The following is a 19,517-nucleotide window of genomic DNA, read 5'->3' as shown; positions in this document are numbered from 1 at the left end:
GGGGCCCAAGACTCTTCTAGTTGCAGTGGAAATGTCTGAATTTTTTTGAGGAACATACTCACATCTTAAAGCTTACAAGTGTATCTGACTTCAGGACCTCCTGCTGTTGGTAACTACCCTGTGATAAAGAACCAACACTTTTTGCTTTTCTGCCTAGCTACATTTTCATCCTGAAACACACATCCTCCTTACTGATACAGAACTGCGAATGGTGCAGGGCTGTGGCTAAGGCAAACCCATCAGGAACTCCCTCACATAAAGGCTGTTTGCAAAAGCCATGGCACTGGTGTCACTGCCATAATGACACCATTTAAACTTCCTTTCACATGCAGCAACTTTGAGGGATACTCACAGCAAGAGATGAAACCATAAAGTGCAAGCTCTAGTCTGCTATGGATTCACCAGACCTGCAGAATATGTGTCTGAGGCAGTGCCTATGAGGGGAGATCTCTGGCAAGATACAGAAACATCACTACAGAAACGTAGCTTTGGGTTTTCCTTTCTGAGTTACTTCTCCTAGCCGATAGGAGCTGCACGTTAGGGAACAATATTGGCCATGCACCATCATCGAACAAGGAAAGGAATAATGGCAGCTATGCCTCTAGGCAGCCAGAAAAGCAGGATGAATACTATTGTCCTGTAATCCCTCACCCCACTTCACTCAAGTATATTCCCACTGTGACTCCAATGACGAGAGTGGCATAGTGCCATACCTGGTGGAGGTCTCATTGCCTAACAGTGTTACACCAATAACCAGCCCCACAATACCCTAACAACATCATGCTTTCTACACTGTGGAGTGACACTACAGCTCTGCCTGGAATGAAATGCACTCATCTGTGGGGAAAGCTTAGCAGTTCCAGCTTTGCAGTATGGAAATTGTGTCACTGTTGAGGGGGTGGGCAGAAGGGAACTCGTTTCAAAAGGGCAAGAGGCAGTGTACAGATGAACGGAGTTTGTATGTCAGGATTGGCGAGGAGCAGGCTCTAAGTTCTATCTGGGACATTCCTCTGAAGTGATCATCTACAGGCTTTGTTCCCTGCAGGAAGGTAGCTTCTAACACCCTGATTCCAGGCCTCTGCTTGCAGCAATCCGGTGGGGTTGCCCCCAGCAAACTTCTGCAGCTCCCAGTAGAAACTACAAGGAGCCAGAGGGGACCAAAAAAAAAAAAAAGAAAAAAAGGCAAACGGAAAAAACCAGGCCAGACCCAGGGAATCCAGTAAAGATTTCTCCATGGTGTTTGTTCCTTGCTGTCTTACTGGGCTTCAAGGTGGATTGCAGAGAAACACATTTAAGCCATAAAGACACATGAATGAAAACAAGGCACCAGTTACTGATTTCCTCTGTTATTTCTTTCTCAGCTTTGATTTTTAGGACTCACCTGGATTCCAATCAAAATTCCTTCCTTCGGAAACGTAAACCCTGTGGCAAGCATAGCCTTCTGGAAAGCAGAGTACACATCCTCTCCAAAGCACGCGACCTGGGAAAAAGCACAAAGAAGGTGGCACGAGGGGAAGAAACAAAACCAACCCAAAACATTGCTTTGAAAATAAACAGGAATGACACTTTTAAAATAGGTTCTTTTGACTTCATGCAGTGTCAGACTGCTTTTGCATAGAGCCAGCACGGGGGGCGGGGGGGTGTTGGGTGGGTGGCGGGGAGAAATGAGGAACTCATTGCAGAAAAGTCTCGTAATTTTAATGAAGCAATAATGAAGAAATAAGCAATGCTTTGGGTTCAAACAGCACACCAAGGAGTAACAACAATGGTTTCTGCTCAGTTATGGAATCGCTGTACACAGACTCTGCTCCAATGTTCGTGAGTGCACTGCAAATTGTCTAACATTATATAATGCTTAAATACCAGTCAGCGTTCTGCATGCAGGTAGGTTTCTCTGTGTGTACACTGCAAAACGGGAGAATGACAGCGCTTGTGCTGCCATGTACTTCTGGCATTTCTTGTGAAGATAAACCATAGTATATAAAGACACTTCTCCATGAAAAGTCCACAAATGTACGAAATTCAAGTAAAACGTTAGTATGTACTTAAGAAAACAAATCTATCAGACCACTTCGTAGTAATTTCTTTTATATAAACAAAAACTTGATAAAGAAATCCATAATAACCGTTAAGCAGTTGTTCTTCATTCACAACTGCCTGTAAAGCTCAGTTGCTTACAGACTGTCATATGTTAACGACTTTCTGAAAGAACTAAACTATGTGCCTTACCAAAATTTGGAATTCTGATGACAAAGAGAGGAGTACATGAGCTTTTGTGAAAGTTAACCCCCCCCCCCAACAAAACCCAACTGTCACTTTTTCTGACCAACTCCACACTTGTGAAAAAACAGTCAGAAGCAAAAATTCACAATTTTTATTTTTGACATAATAAATCTACACATATATACAAATGGGCTAAAGAGGCTGACTGAGAATTGCTCTCTCATTTTCCTCTTCCATGATGGCCCTTCCATCACAGAGCAAGGCCTCACATTCATAGTCTCACTGTTACCACAGTGAGCAGAAACCAGTATTTCACGTAAGAACAACAAATGATGATTTGTCAGACTTTCTGAAATAAAAAACCCAAACAAAAATCCCACAAGGGAAGTGATTAAATAAAAAAGAAATTAAAAATCATGCCAACTAAGTGTCTCAGCTTTTCTCTAAAAACTCATCCTTGAGTGTTCAGTCTGTTCTATGCTGTACCTGTCTGAGGGGTTACATATGCCCTGGACTTTCTAGGGTGGTGGACAGCCCCCTGCCTTGTAGGCTTGGACCACGGGTTTCCAGCCTGCCAGGAGAGGATTATCATTATGGTGTGGTCAAAACAGCCACAGTACTCAAAGGGACCACCAGCACTCTATCTTCTACTGTTGTGGGTACATGACTTCCAGCAAAATACATCTCTGCCAAACAGATGTGACAAATTCAAGCTCAAATCAAGCTGCTTGTGTAAAAAATATCTTTGAGGAATAATTGAGCATTTTACCCAAAGCAAGTTATTATCCTTACTTCACTCATAACTGTCACATTTTATGGCATTTCTGAATATGGATCTTTCTAACTCATAAAAGTTAATAACCCCTCCTTTACAACCAAGGTAATCTCTAACTTCACATAAAGCTCAGAAAAATAATTCTTGTTCTTAGCTACATTTTTATTCCTTTTTTTTTTTGAGGGGGGTGGTGTCTCTGTAGTCAATTTTGTTCTGAAAACAAGGAAGTCACAGAAGTCAATGGTCTTTTTTCTGCCCATTAACCACACTGAAAGGAAAGCCGCAATACTGATTTCCCACACATTATGAAAAGCAAAAAAAAAGTAATTCTGGAGAGACGTAGGAGACCTAAGGCTGTTCTTACCTTGTATTTGGCTATAGTGCTTTTTCACAGTAAAATAGTAAGTCTTTCCTAATGAAAACAGCTCATGTAGACATATCCGAGCTCATAGCAAATTAAGCAGCCCAGGCTCTGCCACCTGCCTAGCTATGGTAGAGCAGAGTTAAGTCTAACCTAATTGCCTCAGCGTTTAACCACTTCAAGTGGGCTCTTGAGCCCAAATAATTTTCTTGCTACTGCATCTCTTCTAGAAGTAACAGAGCAAGCAAGTTTAAAGATAGCTTGGACATATCTATGGCAGTTATTGACAGCTCAGCAATAACCCAGACCGACCTCTTTGTTCTAGATGAGCTCATGATGTAGATGGAAAGCTGCACCCCTTGAGCGCTGAGGGCTCCCATCAATGCCTAACCTACGCAGGAAGAGGAACAGCTTTGTACCTTTACAGTGCACCATGTGCACACCAGAGACATTTCAGAAGCATCTCAGAGCCCTGCTGTACAGAAAGCAGGTAAAGTAGCCCAGTCTCCCCCTCACCCTACCGACAGTCAATACTTCAGCTACCACATTTTATTCACTCTTTCTTGCCTTTTGCACCTTGGGACATGCCTTGATGGTTACCAGGCAACAAGAAAAATATCACCACACATATTTGTTGCCTTTAAGTAACTAGCACATTCTAAGACCAAATGCTCATGACCTAGACTCTTGATATTGCTATTCTGGCATATGTTGATGGGGGGGTTTTGAAAGCTGTAAGCACTTGTCTGTCTAGAAGTGGATGATTCATAAAACAGACTGATGCATAGAAAACCTCCCAGAACCTGACAACTCTCAGATTTGTTTTTTAACTCTAAGATTTGGTTTTTTTAAGAAACTTATTTCAGGCTGTCACACCAACTAGGTCCAACTCAGGGAGCTAACATGCAGGTAAAGAGGGACATCCAGTGGCTGAATAAACAGGGTTTTCTAGGACAATGTGGTTTTACAGCTAATAAAGATGTTTTCAATTTTCTGAAGAAGTTACATATGCCATCATGATGCAGGCACTAATAAGATCCCTTTCAAAATTCACAATGTTTAAAGGCAACTTGGTTTAAAAAAAAAAAAGCAGATCTGAAAGATACCTCCCCAGTAGAGGCCATTTCACATCGGAGAACAGGGTCAGCATCTCTCAGCCGGGACCAAGAAAACATTGGGGCCTGGTGAAAGAAAGAGGAGGGAGGGAGAAAGAGAATGAAAAATGTAATGGATCATTTGAAAAACAAAACACAACTAAACTCCATTCAGCCACACCTGGAAGTGACAGAAAGAGACAGACATGAATTAATCTAAAAAAGCACTAGTCAAGGCCGATAAGCAAATAAGTACTTGGCAAATGAGTTCCCCCACCATCTTGATGACAGCCTGGAACAAGTAAACATATATTTTATCAATAAATCATCCTTCTAAATCTTGCACTCCTGCTCACATTCTGATGGCAGATTTCTAATCTGTGGTAGCCCACTATCACTATCATCTTTAGGACACATTTTAAAACAGAAAGGCTGTGAAGCATCTAATTCATAAAACAAGGAGAGATACGATCTGAAGCCAGTCAGTTTTTCTGAGAAAGTTGTTCTCCAACTTGATGGTTACCAGGCATAATGGAAATTTTTCATTCACAGGAATCAAACCATTCCATAAGAACTCAGTGTTTTGGTGTAAACCAGATAAAACATGGCAAATGATTTTCAGACTTTACTTTCCCCCCAAAATACTCATCTGTCATTTTTCTTTCTTTTATATGAGAATATTGAAACCCCTCATCCTTATCACTATTTGAGGACTTAAGCCACTGCTGTCTCCAAGCTCTCTTGTGTAATTCAACCTTAAAAAAAAAATAAAAGGAAGTAAAAGAAATCCTCTGTTAAGGGGCAAATGACAACATGTGGCAAACATTGAACAAATTTCCTGCTATGGAATAATTTTCTGTAGGGTTTCTTTACATCTTAAACTGCTCATGGCATTTGCATAAAGACAGCACCCTTTCTGTTAAAAGTAATCTCTTTTTAAAACCAAAGATATAATTCTGTTCTTGGAAGTCTGAGGGTGACGCTGCAAACAAGACAGCTGCTGTTCCATGACACCCAGCAATGACCAACTAAAATGTGACAGCAGAAATTCATTGCAAAAGGTATCTCAAAAAACGTCATGTGTCTTCATGGCTTTTAGATCAGTTTTGCTTCTTCTATTTTACAGCGGTCAACCCTAAAGTCTCAAGCTGAGATATGGCAGTCAAGGTGGATTATTTTTCATGCACATATTGTCTTGAAAGGTAGCAAGCAACAAAACTTTCCATCAGGTCCCTAACTTCTCTCTGCCATGAACATGAAAATGCATCAGTAGGAGCAGACAACTGTAGCAGCAAATAAATCCTATTTAAAATTTAGTCAGTGACGCTCTATCCAGGATTTAACCTTGATCAGGCCATGATACTTGTGTCACTCTGCAAGCAAACATGGCAAGACAGTATTTCAGCCACTAAAGCCAATATGGTGAGACTCTGAATTCACAAAGGAGCAGCTATGTTGAGAAAGAAGAAAAGAGTTTCATACGCTCTTTTCAGAGCATTTAAGAACTGCTGGAGAAACAAAATTTCATTTCCATGAAATGTTCCTAGCAATAAAAATATAAGAGGACAGAAAATATGACACATGAATAAAGAGAACAAGGTTTATCTGGAATATTTTCAAAGTTTAGCATTTCCAAAGGTTTGAGCAGATTTCTATATTTAACAAATCCACACAGAACACAGGCAGTATAAAAGGCTTTGGGGTGAAGTTTTTAGGAATATAGCTGGGTTTTCCACGCTGTAGCCAGCATTCCCAGGAGAGACAAAACTCTTGACAGTTTAGCTAACAACAGTGCAGAAGCCCCAGGTCTAAATAATAGAATTTATAAAAACAAATACGGCTGACAAAAATAAAAATATTTCCAATAAGAATTTCAGATAATGCTTATCTGTAGCATCAAAATACTACTAGACTAACTGGCTTGCCAATAACCTGAGGTGGTTTGGGCCACAGATTTGGCTTGCATTTTAATAGTTCTAAACATTTCATTCATAGAAAGATGCTAGGTGTTTTCAGTTTCCTCAATTTTCACTGATAAGGAAGCTATTAAAGCTTGAAAGTTGCTGTATAAACAATTCTCTTTATCCACGGTATTTTCTTCACCACTGTTCTAGGTTTTTATGATTAGGAACTTCAATTATTTTTTTTTTCTTCCACTAAGCATTCAAAAATATCTACAGTACACTTTTATATCTTGGGTGATTATACAAGCCTAGTAGTCACAGAAAGTAAAATCTTGCCCCCACTGAAATCAAAGGATCCCAGACTTTTATCCCCATTTTAACTGGTGGTGCATATAAAGGAGATTCTATTCATTCAACAGCCTTTGTCCCAAATCCTGAAGATAAAATTGAGGGGCCACTCAAAACACAGTGGCCCCTCATGTCCACACACATTTGTACATGTCCATACACATTTTAGATAATATTATGAAACAGTCTGAACTTCAGTGTTCAATTGTGCAAGTGTATATCTATTACACAGTTCATAAGTGTGACTGAGAGAAGGTTAGAAGTAAGAAATAAAGGAAGATTGATTTTGTTAATAATCCGTGGATAATTCTCCTTTGATTTTCCTCAAAAATTCCCAACATACATTATCTTGACAGAAACCACAAAAGGTCAATTTGGCCTCTGGCCAATGAGTAAATTGTTCTCTCTGCGCCTTAAAGAGCTAATTACCTATTAACGTGCTAGATGCTGTCGCTGTTGTGGGGTTTTTTGGTGTTCTTTTGGAAACCATACCTTAATCCCAACATATTTGGATGGAATAATGGCATGTCCCAGTGTGGGGAGGGATGATTCATTAACCTCTTTTCCAATCATCACTTTTGTTGCCACACTGATGAAGTCCACACCCAGAGTCTTCGATACAAAAGGGAAGGAGCGTGAGGCCCGCAAGTTACACTCTATCACCTGATGGAATTGAAAAGGAGAAATACCAGAGTGAGGCACTGTGCAGTTAATAGATTTGTTCATATTTCTGGAAATCAGTCCTTACTCCTCTTGGCAGAGATGGTCTTCAGATGGCCAAATAAGAGACAGAAATTGTGTTCAATATTACAACAGCAATGAGGGATGGGTAGTGGTCAGCTTGAGACACAAGGAGCCTGATGCCCTGCAACTGAGTTTCATCTCTGTTGTCTGAAAATTAGACCTGAGAGTAACCCAGAATAGGCTTCGGAAAACGTATTGTGCTGCACCCTATCTTAATGTGCAAGAGGCATAGAAATTTATGCACAGGCAGTAGGTACAACCTTTAAAAGCACATCTTGAATGACCGGGCTACCCTTACCGACTTTCCTTCTCTATGCGCAGAAGACATTCAGTGACCCAAGCAAGAAACAAAAGTTCTGCATCCTGCTGAGAAGTGACCCATGGAGTTCATTATTAAAAGAGGAATTGCTGTAAGCGAGAATGAAGGGGGAGTAAAGGGGAGCAAAAACATGTAAGTTAAGACAGAATGGAAAAGGGGGAGATTATCCAGAGAAAAGGCAAGCACAGATGAGGAAAGGCAAGAAAAGAAAAATTCCATTCTGTCTCTCCGTGGAGTTTCTGAACAACTGCGGGAAACAGAAGAAAGGTGAAGAACCTTTTTTCTCAACTAACACGTACATTTTTCTCAACTAATAGCCCAAACAGGATCTTTCACCAATAATGCATCTCTTCTGTATCACGTCATGTTTTCTTTCCATTCACCACTTCCTCATATTCTGCTCACATTCCTCTGGCCTTCTTCCATTAGCAACAGAAAGCCAACAGTACCCATAAAGGATCAGACATCTGCTGTACTTCTGTTACGGACAGCTACTAGGACCATGCTATGTCGATAACCATCTTAATAGCTTGTATTAAAGGCTTAAACACTTAAATTGTCTTGATTTCTTACCAACGGCTTGGAAGGCTTATTTTAATGATTGAAATAGCTAACTATGACAGAAGGTATCTGACATCTAAAAGCAATGATATTCAGTTCACAGAATGAGGCACAGGTTCCAGTGCTGTCCATCATATTTAAAACTGATGATTTTGGCAAGGACAGCAGCTCACAGCAAAACAAAGCTAGTGCTGACAGACAATGCAACCAGACTCACATCACCCTTAATGTGAAGGCAGGGGAGGATGCCCTCTCCCACAGAGACAGGGAGAGCTGCATGACTAGGGGTGGCACAGATGAGCCACACATCATCAGACAAGGCAGGTTAGAAACTCACAGCTGCCACTGCCACAGAGTTTCCATGGCAGGGACCACAGGAGCCATGCACCTAACTATCCAGAGCAGAGTCAGATTTCTTCCAACACTCAGAGGAGCTCTTACCAGCACATCGTTTCCTTTCACCAAGAACTGAATGTTAAATGGACCAGAGATAGCAAAGGCATTTGCAATCTTTTTCGTAGCAGCTTTTACCTATAAAAAGAAATAAAGTAAGTGTATGCATAATCAATAAGTCTCACAAAATAGACACCGTCATTGGCAATAAATCACATGTCAAATCCTTTAAATGTCGTGTATGTCTGCCCTAGCATATTTTTCCTCTATACCTTCATTTTGCAGTAGCATTATCTTTCAGAAGCAAACATGTTTAATTCGCCCGGTAATCTAGAGCCCAAAGCACCATCTGAGGGCAAAAGTAAAAATCAGCTTTGTGTGTGCGTGTGTGTGAGAAACCAGGGAAAAGAAGGAGAAAGAGAGAATAAAAGCCTTTTCTGTCTGTAGCAATTCCTACACTGCACACTGGAGCCTTTATAACTTTGTTGGTGAAATAATGATTAACGACATTTTGCCATTTGAGATTAACTACTCTGTTTTAGAAGTGTCACAAAAGTCTTTCACCAATGTGCCTGTCCCATCACACATCATGAAGAGGTATCTCAGCAGATATACTCTGGAACATACTGGGAGAAAACACTACAGTCTTATTTTCTAGAAATCACATGCCATTTCGGTACAAGCATTTGAGTAGCTTTATGCCAGGAGATGACTGTTTTCAGAAACAAGGCCTTCAACATCCTTGTAAACAGAGCTGGAGCACAGACCATTGCATTACAGCTCTTGCTATCTTCCAAACAAACCCGTAACAGGATGACATCACAGAGGATGGCGCATTTCATTTAGAAAAAGCATTTTCACACCTAACTCTGTATCACTAGGTTTATTCTGGAAAGAGGAAAAAGTGAACATTAGATGAGATTCATTCATCCTGATATCCTTTCTGGAAAAGCAGGCAGCTAGAAAGCCATACACTTGATCTAATCATTTAGGGATTGTGGAAGAAAAGGAAGTGAAAGTGAACTGTGGCATAAATATTAATTAGACAATCCTGTACTGCTATGGAAGCTGGTTCTAAATGAATGAAACAAAAAAATACAGTGGGTCTGAAAGCATGTACATCTACTGCTTAAATTAATAGGATAGAGTTCAGATGATCCCATGTACAGTGTAGCAAATCCCAGGGGGCACACTAACATAGCACACTGACCTTTAAAAAAAAAAAAATTAGCGATTTGATTTCTCCATTTGTGATTGAGTTCTTGAAAGTAGATTCAAATTCTTATTTTCTTTCTTCTTTTCAGTGCTAGTGCAACACCTACCTTCTCCAGGGCTCCCTGGCTAATAGTCTGTGTGGGTAACACGAGGGTGGCATCTCCAGAGTGAACGCCTGCATCCTCAACGTGCTCTAAAATAGCATGTGAAATAACCTGCATACAGTAACAAGAGAGAAGTTAGTCACCTCACCTTCTCTCATGAACTGTTTCCTCATCTCCAGGCCAGCACAGTCTCCTGAACAGAGCTGTATCCAAAAGAGGATATAGGGGGCGTGGGGCTGGGAAAGGGAATTTCCCATGATTTTGGGGGGAATAGCCTGAAGCATATGAACAATGGGATCATGTTAGTATCTTTCATACTATGGTTAAGGAAACTGTGAATGTGATAAAACCTATCACAGTCTGGAGATCCTAAGGCTTCCTTTCTCTCTCTAACATGCAGAACGTAAAAGCTAATTAGGCTTTAAAAGAACTCTCTAAGTTCTGCTTGCCACGAACACACAAAAGTTGTCATTCCCCAATAGAAACAAGTATGGATTAACGTCATTTGTATATTTTTTTTTCCCACACAGTTTTGTGGTGTTTTAATAATGAAGAAAAGCAAGCAGAGGAAATTCAGGCCTAAGGATCTAATTATGAATGAATTGCATCAAAGCATACTACCTCGATACCGAAAAAGTGATCTTGTCAGCTAGTTAAAAATGAAAAGTGAAAACGGAGTATTTCTGTTAAATGAGGAGTTTGTGATTTTTTTTTTTTGGTGAGAATTGTCTTTGGCTAGTAATGAAATGCAAGGTGAAGATGCAATAATAAAACAATGGTGGTAATATCGTACCACATGCTGATACAACTTTGATGAAAGTAATTTGTGAAGCCAGTGATTTTCAAATCGAGTAACAACTATATTCTAAAGGATTCATTCACGTGGTTAAGCAATGTTTAAAAAAAATAACTATTTAGGTGTACACAACAAGGTAGGTTGAGCTTTTCGAACCTGATGTTTTTGATCCTAAGATGAATTAATCTTTTCTTTTTTTCTCTACTCTTCTCACACGAATCCATGGCTGTACAGTAAATCATTCAAACCACACATTTTTGCAAATCTCTGATCCTGATAAACAAATTTAATATTAAAGAAAAGCAAAGTTCTTACTCTTCCTGCCTTGGCTACAGCATCTATTTCCACCTCACGGGCATCTTCAATAAATTTAGTGAGCACCACAGGGTGATCCTGTCATCAATACAAGATAAAAGAATAAAGTTTTCACTTGAGAGTATTTGGGGACCATCCAAGCACTCCACTATTCATCACTGGAAAACCTTTGGAAGCAGAATTCCACAAGACCAATCTATTAATATCCTTATTTCCACACTTAAGTGTACTTTGCAAAAGAAATATTTTCCCCAAACCACTGATGCATTAGTTTGACTCCACCATAACAGGGAAATTTGGGGCAAAACCACAAGGAGCTTTTAAGTGAGATCATAGCAAAAAGAAGAGAGTGCATGGGCCCAGTGACCTCTTCCCAAAGACAGTCCTTACCTTCAAGATCTTAGTTCTTCCTCCCTCTGATCCTCCCCGCTACCTCAGTGGTTATACTGCTTCACAAAGTAATCGATCCTTGGCATACTTAATGTCTTTGCATAGTGGCTGTTTGCTATTTTAAAGAGTCATATATTTAAGGCAACTGACCCATTCCTTTCTCATTTCTCTGCCTGGCTTCCAAAGTCCTGCTGTGAGAAGTTGCCACTAATTATAGCTGGCCAGGAATGCCCTGTCCTTGACTCTCAATATGTTCCGTAGTATACATTGTTTTCCTTCCTCTTCTTCCTGCCTATCTCTGGGACGCTAGCACACACTTCCCACTCTCCTCTAATGCTTTCTCCTTCCAGCCACCTGCTCCATCAGACGGTTAAAAAAAAAAATCTAATCCACATTCTTTCTGGCCAGCTTTATGTCTCAACGTTTTACCTGTCCCATCCACTATTAACTGCCTGTTATTTATTAGAGAATAAAATGGAATAAATGACAGTCTATGCATGCTCAAAAGGCTCCTCTTGAAAAAACATAAAGCAACTCCAAAAGTTACAAGACACAATTCCTTACATTTATCAGTGCAAGGGTAAATTCACAGGCAAGGACAATGCCACAGCCTACACTGTTTCATAAATTTAGTGGCTTGTGTCCTGTAACTTTCTCTCTTGATGCAGTTTTTCACCAGAAAATTTTATATGAGCGTACAACCTTGTTTACTCCAATCTGTCTCAACTTGCACAAGAAGTTTTGAACATCACCGACAACAGAAATGCCATAATGACACAACACCATAACAGCAAAGTAGCTAAAACAACAGAACAACGCTGGTCAGGTATTTTATCCGGAGATGCTCTGTTGGATGAAGCAGAACTAGGTAAGGCTTTGTAACCAGGAAAAGGAAGCCTGTATCCCACAAAGATGCTTGTGTTCAGCTTTATGCTCACAAGTAACATTGCTAGCTTCTGTGGAACCACTCACAGGCCACAAAGCCTTCACAAGACAAAAAAACCCAACAACCTCCCCAGATTAGAAGCAGAATACAGTACTTTTGTTCTGGTTTGTGTTTTTCTAGCTTAGCTTCAATGATACGGTAGCTTTTGTCAATTTAAAATACTAGATGAAGAAAGAAGTCTTTCCTTCGCAGCCTGACTACACTAGGAAAAATTTAGCAATGTAAATCTAGTGTAAGTCTCTGCAGAATCAGGGCCAGAGCACCCAAAGACTCATAGTGCACAACTGGTCATGTTTGCAGCAAGCATCAATGCCTTGTTTGTGTAGCAGAACTAGACATCACAAGGATCCCATGGGAACACCCACTATTTCCCCTAGGAATGCATCATGTATTGTCAAGACTCTACAACTTCAACTCCCAGCAGGGCCTCCTGTACCGGGGATGAAACCCCTGAGCAATGAAGAGCAACATTGCCCAATTCAAGCAAATCAAGCTGTGACAAGTTGCACTGACAAAGGGTCACCTTCTTGGGCTTCAGCCTCCTGTAGGGTACCCATTACCATCATAAAGCCACTCAACGGCATGAGAAAGCAATCTGTCCCACAAGAACCTGGCTTTAAGGCTGCTGCCTGGTCTGCTTTGGTGAATGTGTGGGGAAACACAACGAAGGGAGAGAAGATGCCAGGATGAAGTTGTAAATTGTTCAAAGAAGCCAGGCAAAACAATTCAGAAATGGAGTGAAAGATGCTATCAGTTCTATGCTGGTTGGCATAACCTGCTACTAGCAAGTTTGGATGGGGTAGGAAGGGTCCCAGCCCACTAGCCTACAGCTATTAATATAATTGATCGGTCAGGAATGGATTCCTGGGTACAACAGCTAACTGCTAACCCTGCTCCATGCACCATCCCAGTGGTATCAGTAAGGAAGCTTGCACACGCTCCCATGGTCAGCCTGTTACGGAACAAACTGAGGAGTTAAACTCTAATTCCACTGACTCCTCCCCAAACAAGGAAGGGAAAGAGGAATACACAATACAGAAACAAAGAGATGGAAAACACAGTAGAGGTGAAACAAATACAGCAAACACAAGATGACAAAGCAGTAGCAGCATGAAGACTGGTACCTGAGAGACTCTGGTGGCTTCCGCCAAGAACTTCTTCATTTCCTCTTCAGTAAATACTACATTCATTGCAGACCCACTGTGGGAATAGCAAAGAAAAGAAAACAGGTCAGCTTCCCTCATGACTTTGAGGGAGATATCAGTGTTAGACACCACAGCAGTGTTGCCAGCTGCCTTTGTATGACAGACTAGCCAAGCAAGCTCCTGCCTCAAGCCACTTGCTCCATTCTTGACTGAAAGGAAGGCAGAGCTGTACTGAATCAACCTCCATTATACTTCGCAGAGAAGATAGGCAACCTCTAGAACCACAATGAAGAATCAAAGAACTGGTTGTGTAGCCTTAGCACTGCTGCCAAAACCCCTTTTCCCCAATCTTTTAAAGATCCCCCTAAGCTGGAGGAGATGGCTAGTCAACCAGATAGCCCCACTAAGGACCCAGACTTTCACCATATGGGCAGGTTAGTTGTGAGCTCAGGACAAAACTGAAGCTTTGCTCACTGTAGCTCATCAGTGACAGATGAAGCGACGAATGCATAGGCCACTGGTGACAGTTGCAACAATGTAAATGCAGATGAGAATGGGCTGTTCTTTGCCAGCCATTTCACTGTGCCCCTCCCCTAACACCTTAGTCCTGAAGGGAGAGGCACAGCAAATACAGACAGTGTATCTGAAAGCTACTTTGAAATGTAGTTGTCAGTAATATCAGAGAGGGAGACCTGGGAGAACATGGGTCAAGAGTCAGCGATTCATGACCCTTCTAAAGACAAGAATCTTTTAAAAAAAGCTATTATATTGGTCATTTCCGCCACTGACACTCAGCTTCCCCTTTGCTTTGGTGGGCAAGCCCACAGAGGCTGTGGGGAAAAGTGGAGGAAGTATCTATCCCATGAAATTTGTCACTTCAGTCTCAGATAAATAGACACAAGTACCTAGGTGATTATACTTACCAGACTACCTCTTCGGCTGATGTAAATCAATAGAGTTCAACTAAATCCATGCACTTATGTCAGCAGCACCACTGAGGATGTGAGCTGTTACTCATAGTACATGACTAGTGAGGAAATGTATTTAGTTTTCCAAGGCAACTGGCAAATATTAAAGGCTGTATCTGTTCAAAGGATGAAGAAATCTAGCTATGGACCTGCTGCTGTTCTGCAAATAGTGGCCAGGCAGTGTGCTGTGCCAGGGATTTTCACTTTCTGTTTCCTCAGGTTTGACATTTTACAGTTTCATCTTTCTCCCTGAAGTCCCCCTAACCTGTCCAAATACCCTTTAGCAAATATTTACATGGAAAGGGCTAATACTGAATTTAATACAGATGGAAAAAAGAGGCTAAAAGAAGTTTTCCCTAAAAAACTGGAGAATGTATATCAGGAGCCATTTCTAAGTTATCGTCCTGATCCGAGTGCTGGTTTTTAACTGCTTTGAAACCCCACCGCAAGCTTCAGAAACAAGATAGAAAAGTCTCTTCTAAACTGTATTTCCTTTAGGGTTGAACATACAAGAAATTCTTCTCCTTCTCTTTTTAAATAGATTTTTTTTTTTTTTCTCCCCTAAAAATGAATATTGTTCCTCTTCACTTTGATATCTGTCTGTTTTATATGAAAAGGATTCTGTCCCAAATTTCACTTGGAAATTGTGCCCAGCCAACTGCCTCTCTGTGTCTAGTCATCCAGCTATGAAGAAACTCCTTGCAGAGAAGAGTTATCATTCAGAACATGTGAGTTGGCTGTGTGTATGTACTGGTGTAACTTCTTCAAAAATCTAGCTGTTGGAAATGTGTGGCTCTGTACAATGTCTATTAAAAAGAAGCAGCTGCCACAGCACAGGGACATAAAACATGCCTGTAAGCAGAGAAGCTTAGCAAATAAGCTGAATTCAAAAGATGCGCTGTCATTTTCTGAAAAAAGATGCCAACTCCAATAAACGGCCTCAGCACGTTCCCTTCTGTTTTTCCTGGTGACAAACAATATTCTGCCTTAATTGTACAGCTAGTACAAGGTTCTCAAGAACCTTAAGGAATGTCGCAGATGGTTCATGTTTTTGGCCTTGAGATACGAAAAAGCTAATGCAGCTAAACAGACATTCTTATGATTATGTTCTACCTTTGATTTCTGCCTGATGGACATAAGGGATCCATCGGCTTCCTTCACTGGTTTGAGCAGTTGTCCCACCTGTTAAGACGGGCAGCTTTATGCTGCGTGCCCCTAGCATAATTTTTTTCCCACATGTCCCCTGAAATTACCCTCCCTTGTCACAAAGAGGCTTTTGTACTTCATATCCTCAGCTTGATGAGCTCTGATGGTTGAGCTTTACCTCAGAACATAGGAGGGCCTCAGCAAACATGGGTAACTCACAGAGCTTGCAAATTCAACTGCATCTCTCTGAAGAAAGGGAGGAAAAACATGCTGTGAACATGAAAACATTTTAAAGTCATACCAAAATTTCAACTGTAATTGCATTTGCACTTTACTAGCCTTTAAGACTGGGGCAGGGGAGGAAGTCAGGGACTACAGCCTGGGCTGTAATAAAAGACTTCTCATCTTCAGACCTTCTCTATCCATGGAGCTTCACCAGGAATAAAAGAGCAGTGCCGACATCTCTCTATTCCTTTGCAATCTCCACCTGCTAGAGTAGTTTTCAAGGCCAGCAGGGTAAAAAAAAAATAGAGTAGCTTGACAGTGGTGGTAACTTTTGCTGGGTATATATCCCATGTAATGTAAAGGTGACTTAAAGCCATTCCCCTTCCAGTTTCCACCCCACTCCCAGTGATGCTATATCATTAATTTACAGGGATAAAAAAAGTTCTTCAACATCAGCAGTAAAACACTGTCAAAGGTCTTTAGAATCTTGAAAGGTATCGGTAAGTCGGGCCCCTCTGAGCAGATGCTCATAACAACTCCCAGCCGCTTCATTGTTTCCCTCTGGACATCCCAATTTACCAGCGTGCAGACTGCTTTCCAGGGAGCCTGGGCCACATGCAGCTCATCCAGAACAGTTGAGAATGTGGACCGATCTTCTGCCCGGTCAATCTGCAAAGGATTTGTGCCAAGGATCTTCACGCCACTCCGGTGCAGTGGCACTGCCAAGCTATTGGGAATCTGCCCGCCTACAGAAATAATGCAACCACTGCATCTCTGTTGGCAGAGAGAAAGGAGCAGAGTCACATCCAAGTTAGCTTAATATCAAGAGCTGTTATAATGAGGAATCCAATATTTAGATTACTTCACTTTTCAGGTTGCTATGAGCAAAGGCAGATCATAATTGTGCTGATCCAGAGGCAACCAGGCTGCAAACTATGATTCAAAGTGCGTGGCCTCTCTAAATCAGCAATATCCTCTTGGATGGCACTCAACAGACAGCAGTAACTGGAGGTCAAATTCCCCAGGAAACCAAAGAAAACTGCAACATTTACAAGCCTTTTGACATCAAGCCAAGATTTTAACTTCTGCTAGAACCACAGACTGTTACCTTGTTTTCATGTCATGTTTAGGTGCTTCTGCTTTCCCAGTAAGGACAAGCACTGAGCTGACCCATGCTCCCTTCCTTTGCAGAGGAAGGGCACTGCACTATGAAAACATGATGCTGCACAATGAAATTCAAAACTCCACTTGGTGGGGTGAGGTTTCCCTCCCATGTTCTCCTACACATGTGGACACAGGCACCATCACTTCAACCGATCCCACTCCCACGCCTCTGCTGCAACCTTTGGACACAATTGCCTGAACAAAAAAGATGTTTTAGAGCACTTGCCTTTAGGAGTCCAGCTCTTCTAAGAAAACAGTCTCTCCCAAGGTCACGGTCAGAGACTTGCAGAGTAGCAGACATTGTGCACACTGTTTTTATTACAGAGTTGCAAAGCAGTAACCCCCAGCAGAAAAAATGTGAAACAACTGGAATTCTTCTTTTTTCTTCTTTTTTTTTTGGTTATTTACTAAGCAAATATACTTTCCTAGCCTCAGCTGACAGCCTCTAAGGACCGCTCACTTCTGACCCCTTGCTGGCCTGTACAAAGCAAAGCAGAGGCTACTTCAACCGAGCCCAATCCATCAGACAGCCTGCGGCAGTGAATTACTCTGGTTACACTTAGCACTTCATTTTAATTCATTGTCATTATTCCGGACGAGCTCCTCATTCCTGGTTGTGCATTTGAAAGTAACAAGTATTTCAGCCAAACTGTCATATACGCTCATTTCTATGCAGGCTATTCGCAAGCACTTTAATTCCAGAAGAAGATGAGGCAGGACAGGCAGCACAGCATCCTCCAGCCACGATGGCACATTTTATATTCATCACTGGGTGACCACACCATTTTACATGAAGAAATAATAAACAGCAAATAACAAGAGGCAGGTGAGCTCACTTGCAAACACACATCCTTCTTCAGGTGCAAATATGGGCATTTTCTTTACATAGAATCCCTAATGCTTTAAGGTACAATTTAGTCTGGTGTGAAAATTTTCAACAGTGAAAAAAAGGCCTTAGAGTATCTGCAACAATTATGAGGACACAAATTAAGTTTAGATTGTGTAATAATTGAGGATAATTAAATAATAGGCACTTTATTTCCAAATTAAAGCTGATGAAACTTTACCCAAAGGAGAATCAGGCCCACAGTACAGCTGCAGTGAAGGGCTCTTTTAAACCAAATGTGTTTTACACAGTTTTACCCACCTCTAACAAACGAGGATCACAAACCAAGTGATCCATAGTATGGCTCTATCTTTTAGAGTACCAATGTTCTTTTAATTAACAAGTGTATTTTTCCTGAAGGTGGTTAGCGTCACTGGCCTTCCTGGAAAAGGAACTTAATGAGGGATTTAAAGGGATTTAGAGTGCAGATCTGTAAGCCTGAGAGCAGGATGGACTAGAAATGACTGAGAAAAAAAACCAGATGATAAATGCCAGTACAAACCCTGCTCAACTTTAATGTGGTTAATTTCCTACCATAATAAAAAGCCAGTAAAAGAGTCTGGCATTTAAGCAGCACTTATTATTACAAAATCTACAAGATTATTATTTGCTGCTAATATACAGTGTTGGAGATAATTTTTTTCTCTTCACCATGCAGTCACCTACAGGATGACACAATGCTACTGCTGGCCAACAGCAACTATCTGAAAGAGCTTAGGACAGGGAGTGAAAAATACCTCATTAGTAGAGGGTGGAGCAAGGACAGATGCTGTTTTGTGCCCACATAGCATTGTCTCATAACATCAGAGCTCGCTATCTCCAACTCAGAAGAAAAAAAATCTGTTCCTTACTGCTTCCAGACTCATCCAAAATACAGTACTTATCTCTAGTTCCGGACCCCTTATTGTCCACATGGTCAAGAACCAGACAGTGAATAAAGCAAACCCGTTCTTGCAGCTTGGAATGGCTCCTGATTGATAACAAGTCAACCCAGCCTTGCTGCCAAGGTCAAACAACATCTTAATCTATCCTCAACATATTTGCGAATGTCGCAGCTAATAGCTTCTCTTCAGCTGCCACTTATTCCTCCCTTTAAAACAATTCTAGTCACACTGCCTGCATCAAAGTTGGGATGGTGTTAGGGCCTCCAGCCCCAACAAGACAGAGATGGCTTGTTCAAGCAGATAGCAAAGAATCATATAATCATTTTTACTCAAAAAGAAACATAAGTTGAGACCCAGCTGCTGCTTGCTTCTTCCTTTAAAATTCTGCTGTAAATTCCCAAAGTGTGCTCTCGCCCAAAGAGCAGCCCACTGCCCTGCTAGGGAACAGGACTGCTCCACTGAGATATATGAGCAGACAGAAAGGGACTCCGTTGCATATCACTTTGTCATCAGCCATATTTTAATTATAAAGAAGATTAATAACTTCCTTTAAAATATATGCTATCTACAATCTAGTGAAAGAAGCCTAGAGAGGCTTATTTTTCCCCTTT

General features: G+C 41.1%; 1 protein-coding gene across 1 annotated transcript in view; it reads right to left on the bottom strand.

Moving 5' to 3' along the window:
* CPS1 (carbamoyl-phosphate synthase 1) overlaps positions 1-19,517 on the bottom strand; it is a 91,810-nt gene that overhangs the window by 7,669 nt on the left and 64,624 nt on the right. Inside the window, exons 26-34 of the mRNA XM_009956383.2 lie at positions 16,552-16,746; positions 15,926-15,993; positions 13,613-13,688; positions 11,153-11,230; positions 10,045-10,152; positions 8,771-8,860; positions 7,198-7,368; positions 4,466-4,540; positions 1,382-1,480 (exon numbers count right to left, since the gene is read on the bottom strand). Coding sequence (XP_009954685.1) covers positions 1,382-1,480; positions 4,466-4,540; positions 7,198-7,368; positions 8,771-8,860; positions 10,045-10,152; positions 11,153-11,230; positions 13,613-13,688; positions 15,926-15,993; positions 16,552-16,746 — 960 coding nt within the window. The remainder of the gene's footprint in view (positions 1-1,381; positions 1,481-4,465; positions 4,541-7,197; positions 7,369-8,770; positions 8,861-10,044; positions 10,153-11,152; positions 11,231-13,612; positions 13,689-15,925; positions 15,994-16,551; positions 16,747-19,517) is intronic.

The sequence above is a fragment of the Leptosomus discolor genome, chromosome 5, assembly GCF_034619465.1.
Source record: "Leptosomus discolor isolate bLepDis1 chromosome 5, bLepDis1.hap2, whole genome shotgun sequence".
NCBI lineage: Eukaryota > Metazoa > Chordata > Aves > Leptosomiformes > Leptosomidae > Leptosomus > Leptosomus discolor.
The sequence above is the reverse complement of the archived record's forward strand: the minus strand, read 5'-3'. Positions and strand labels throughout refer to the sequence as shown.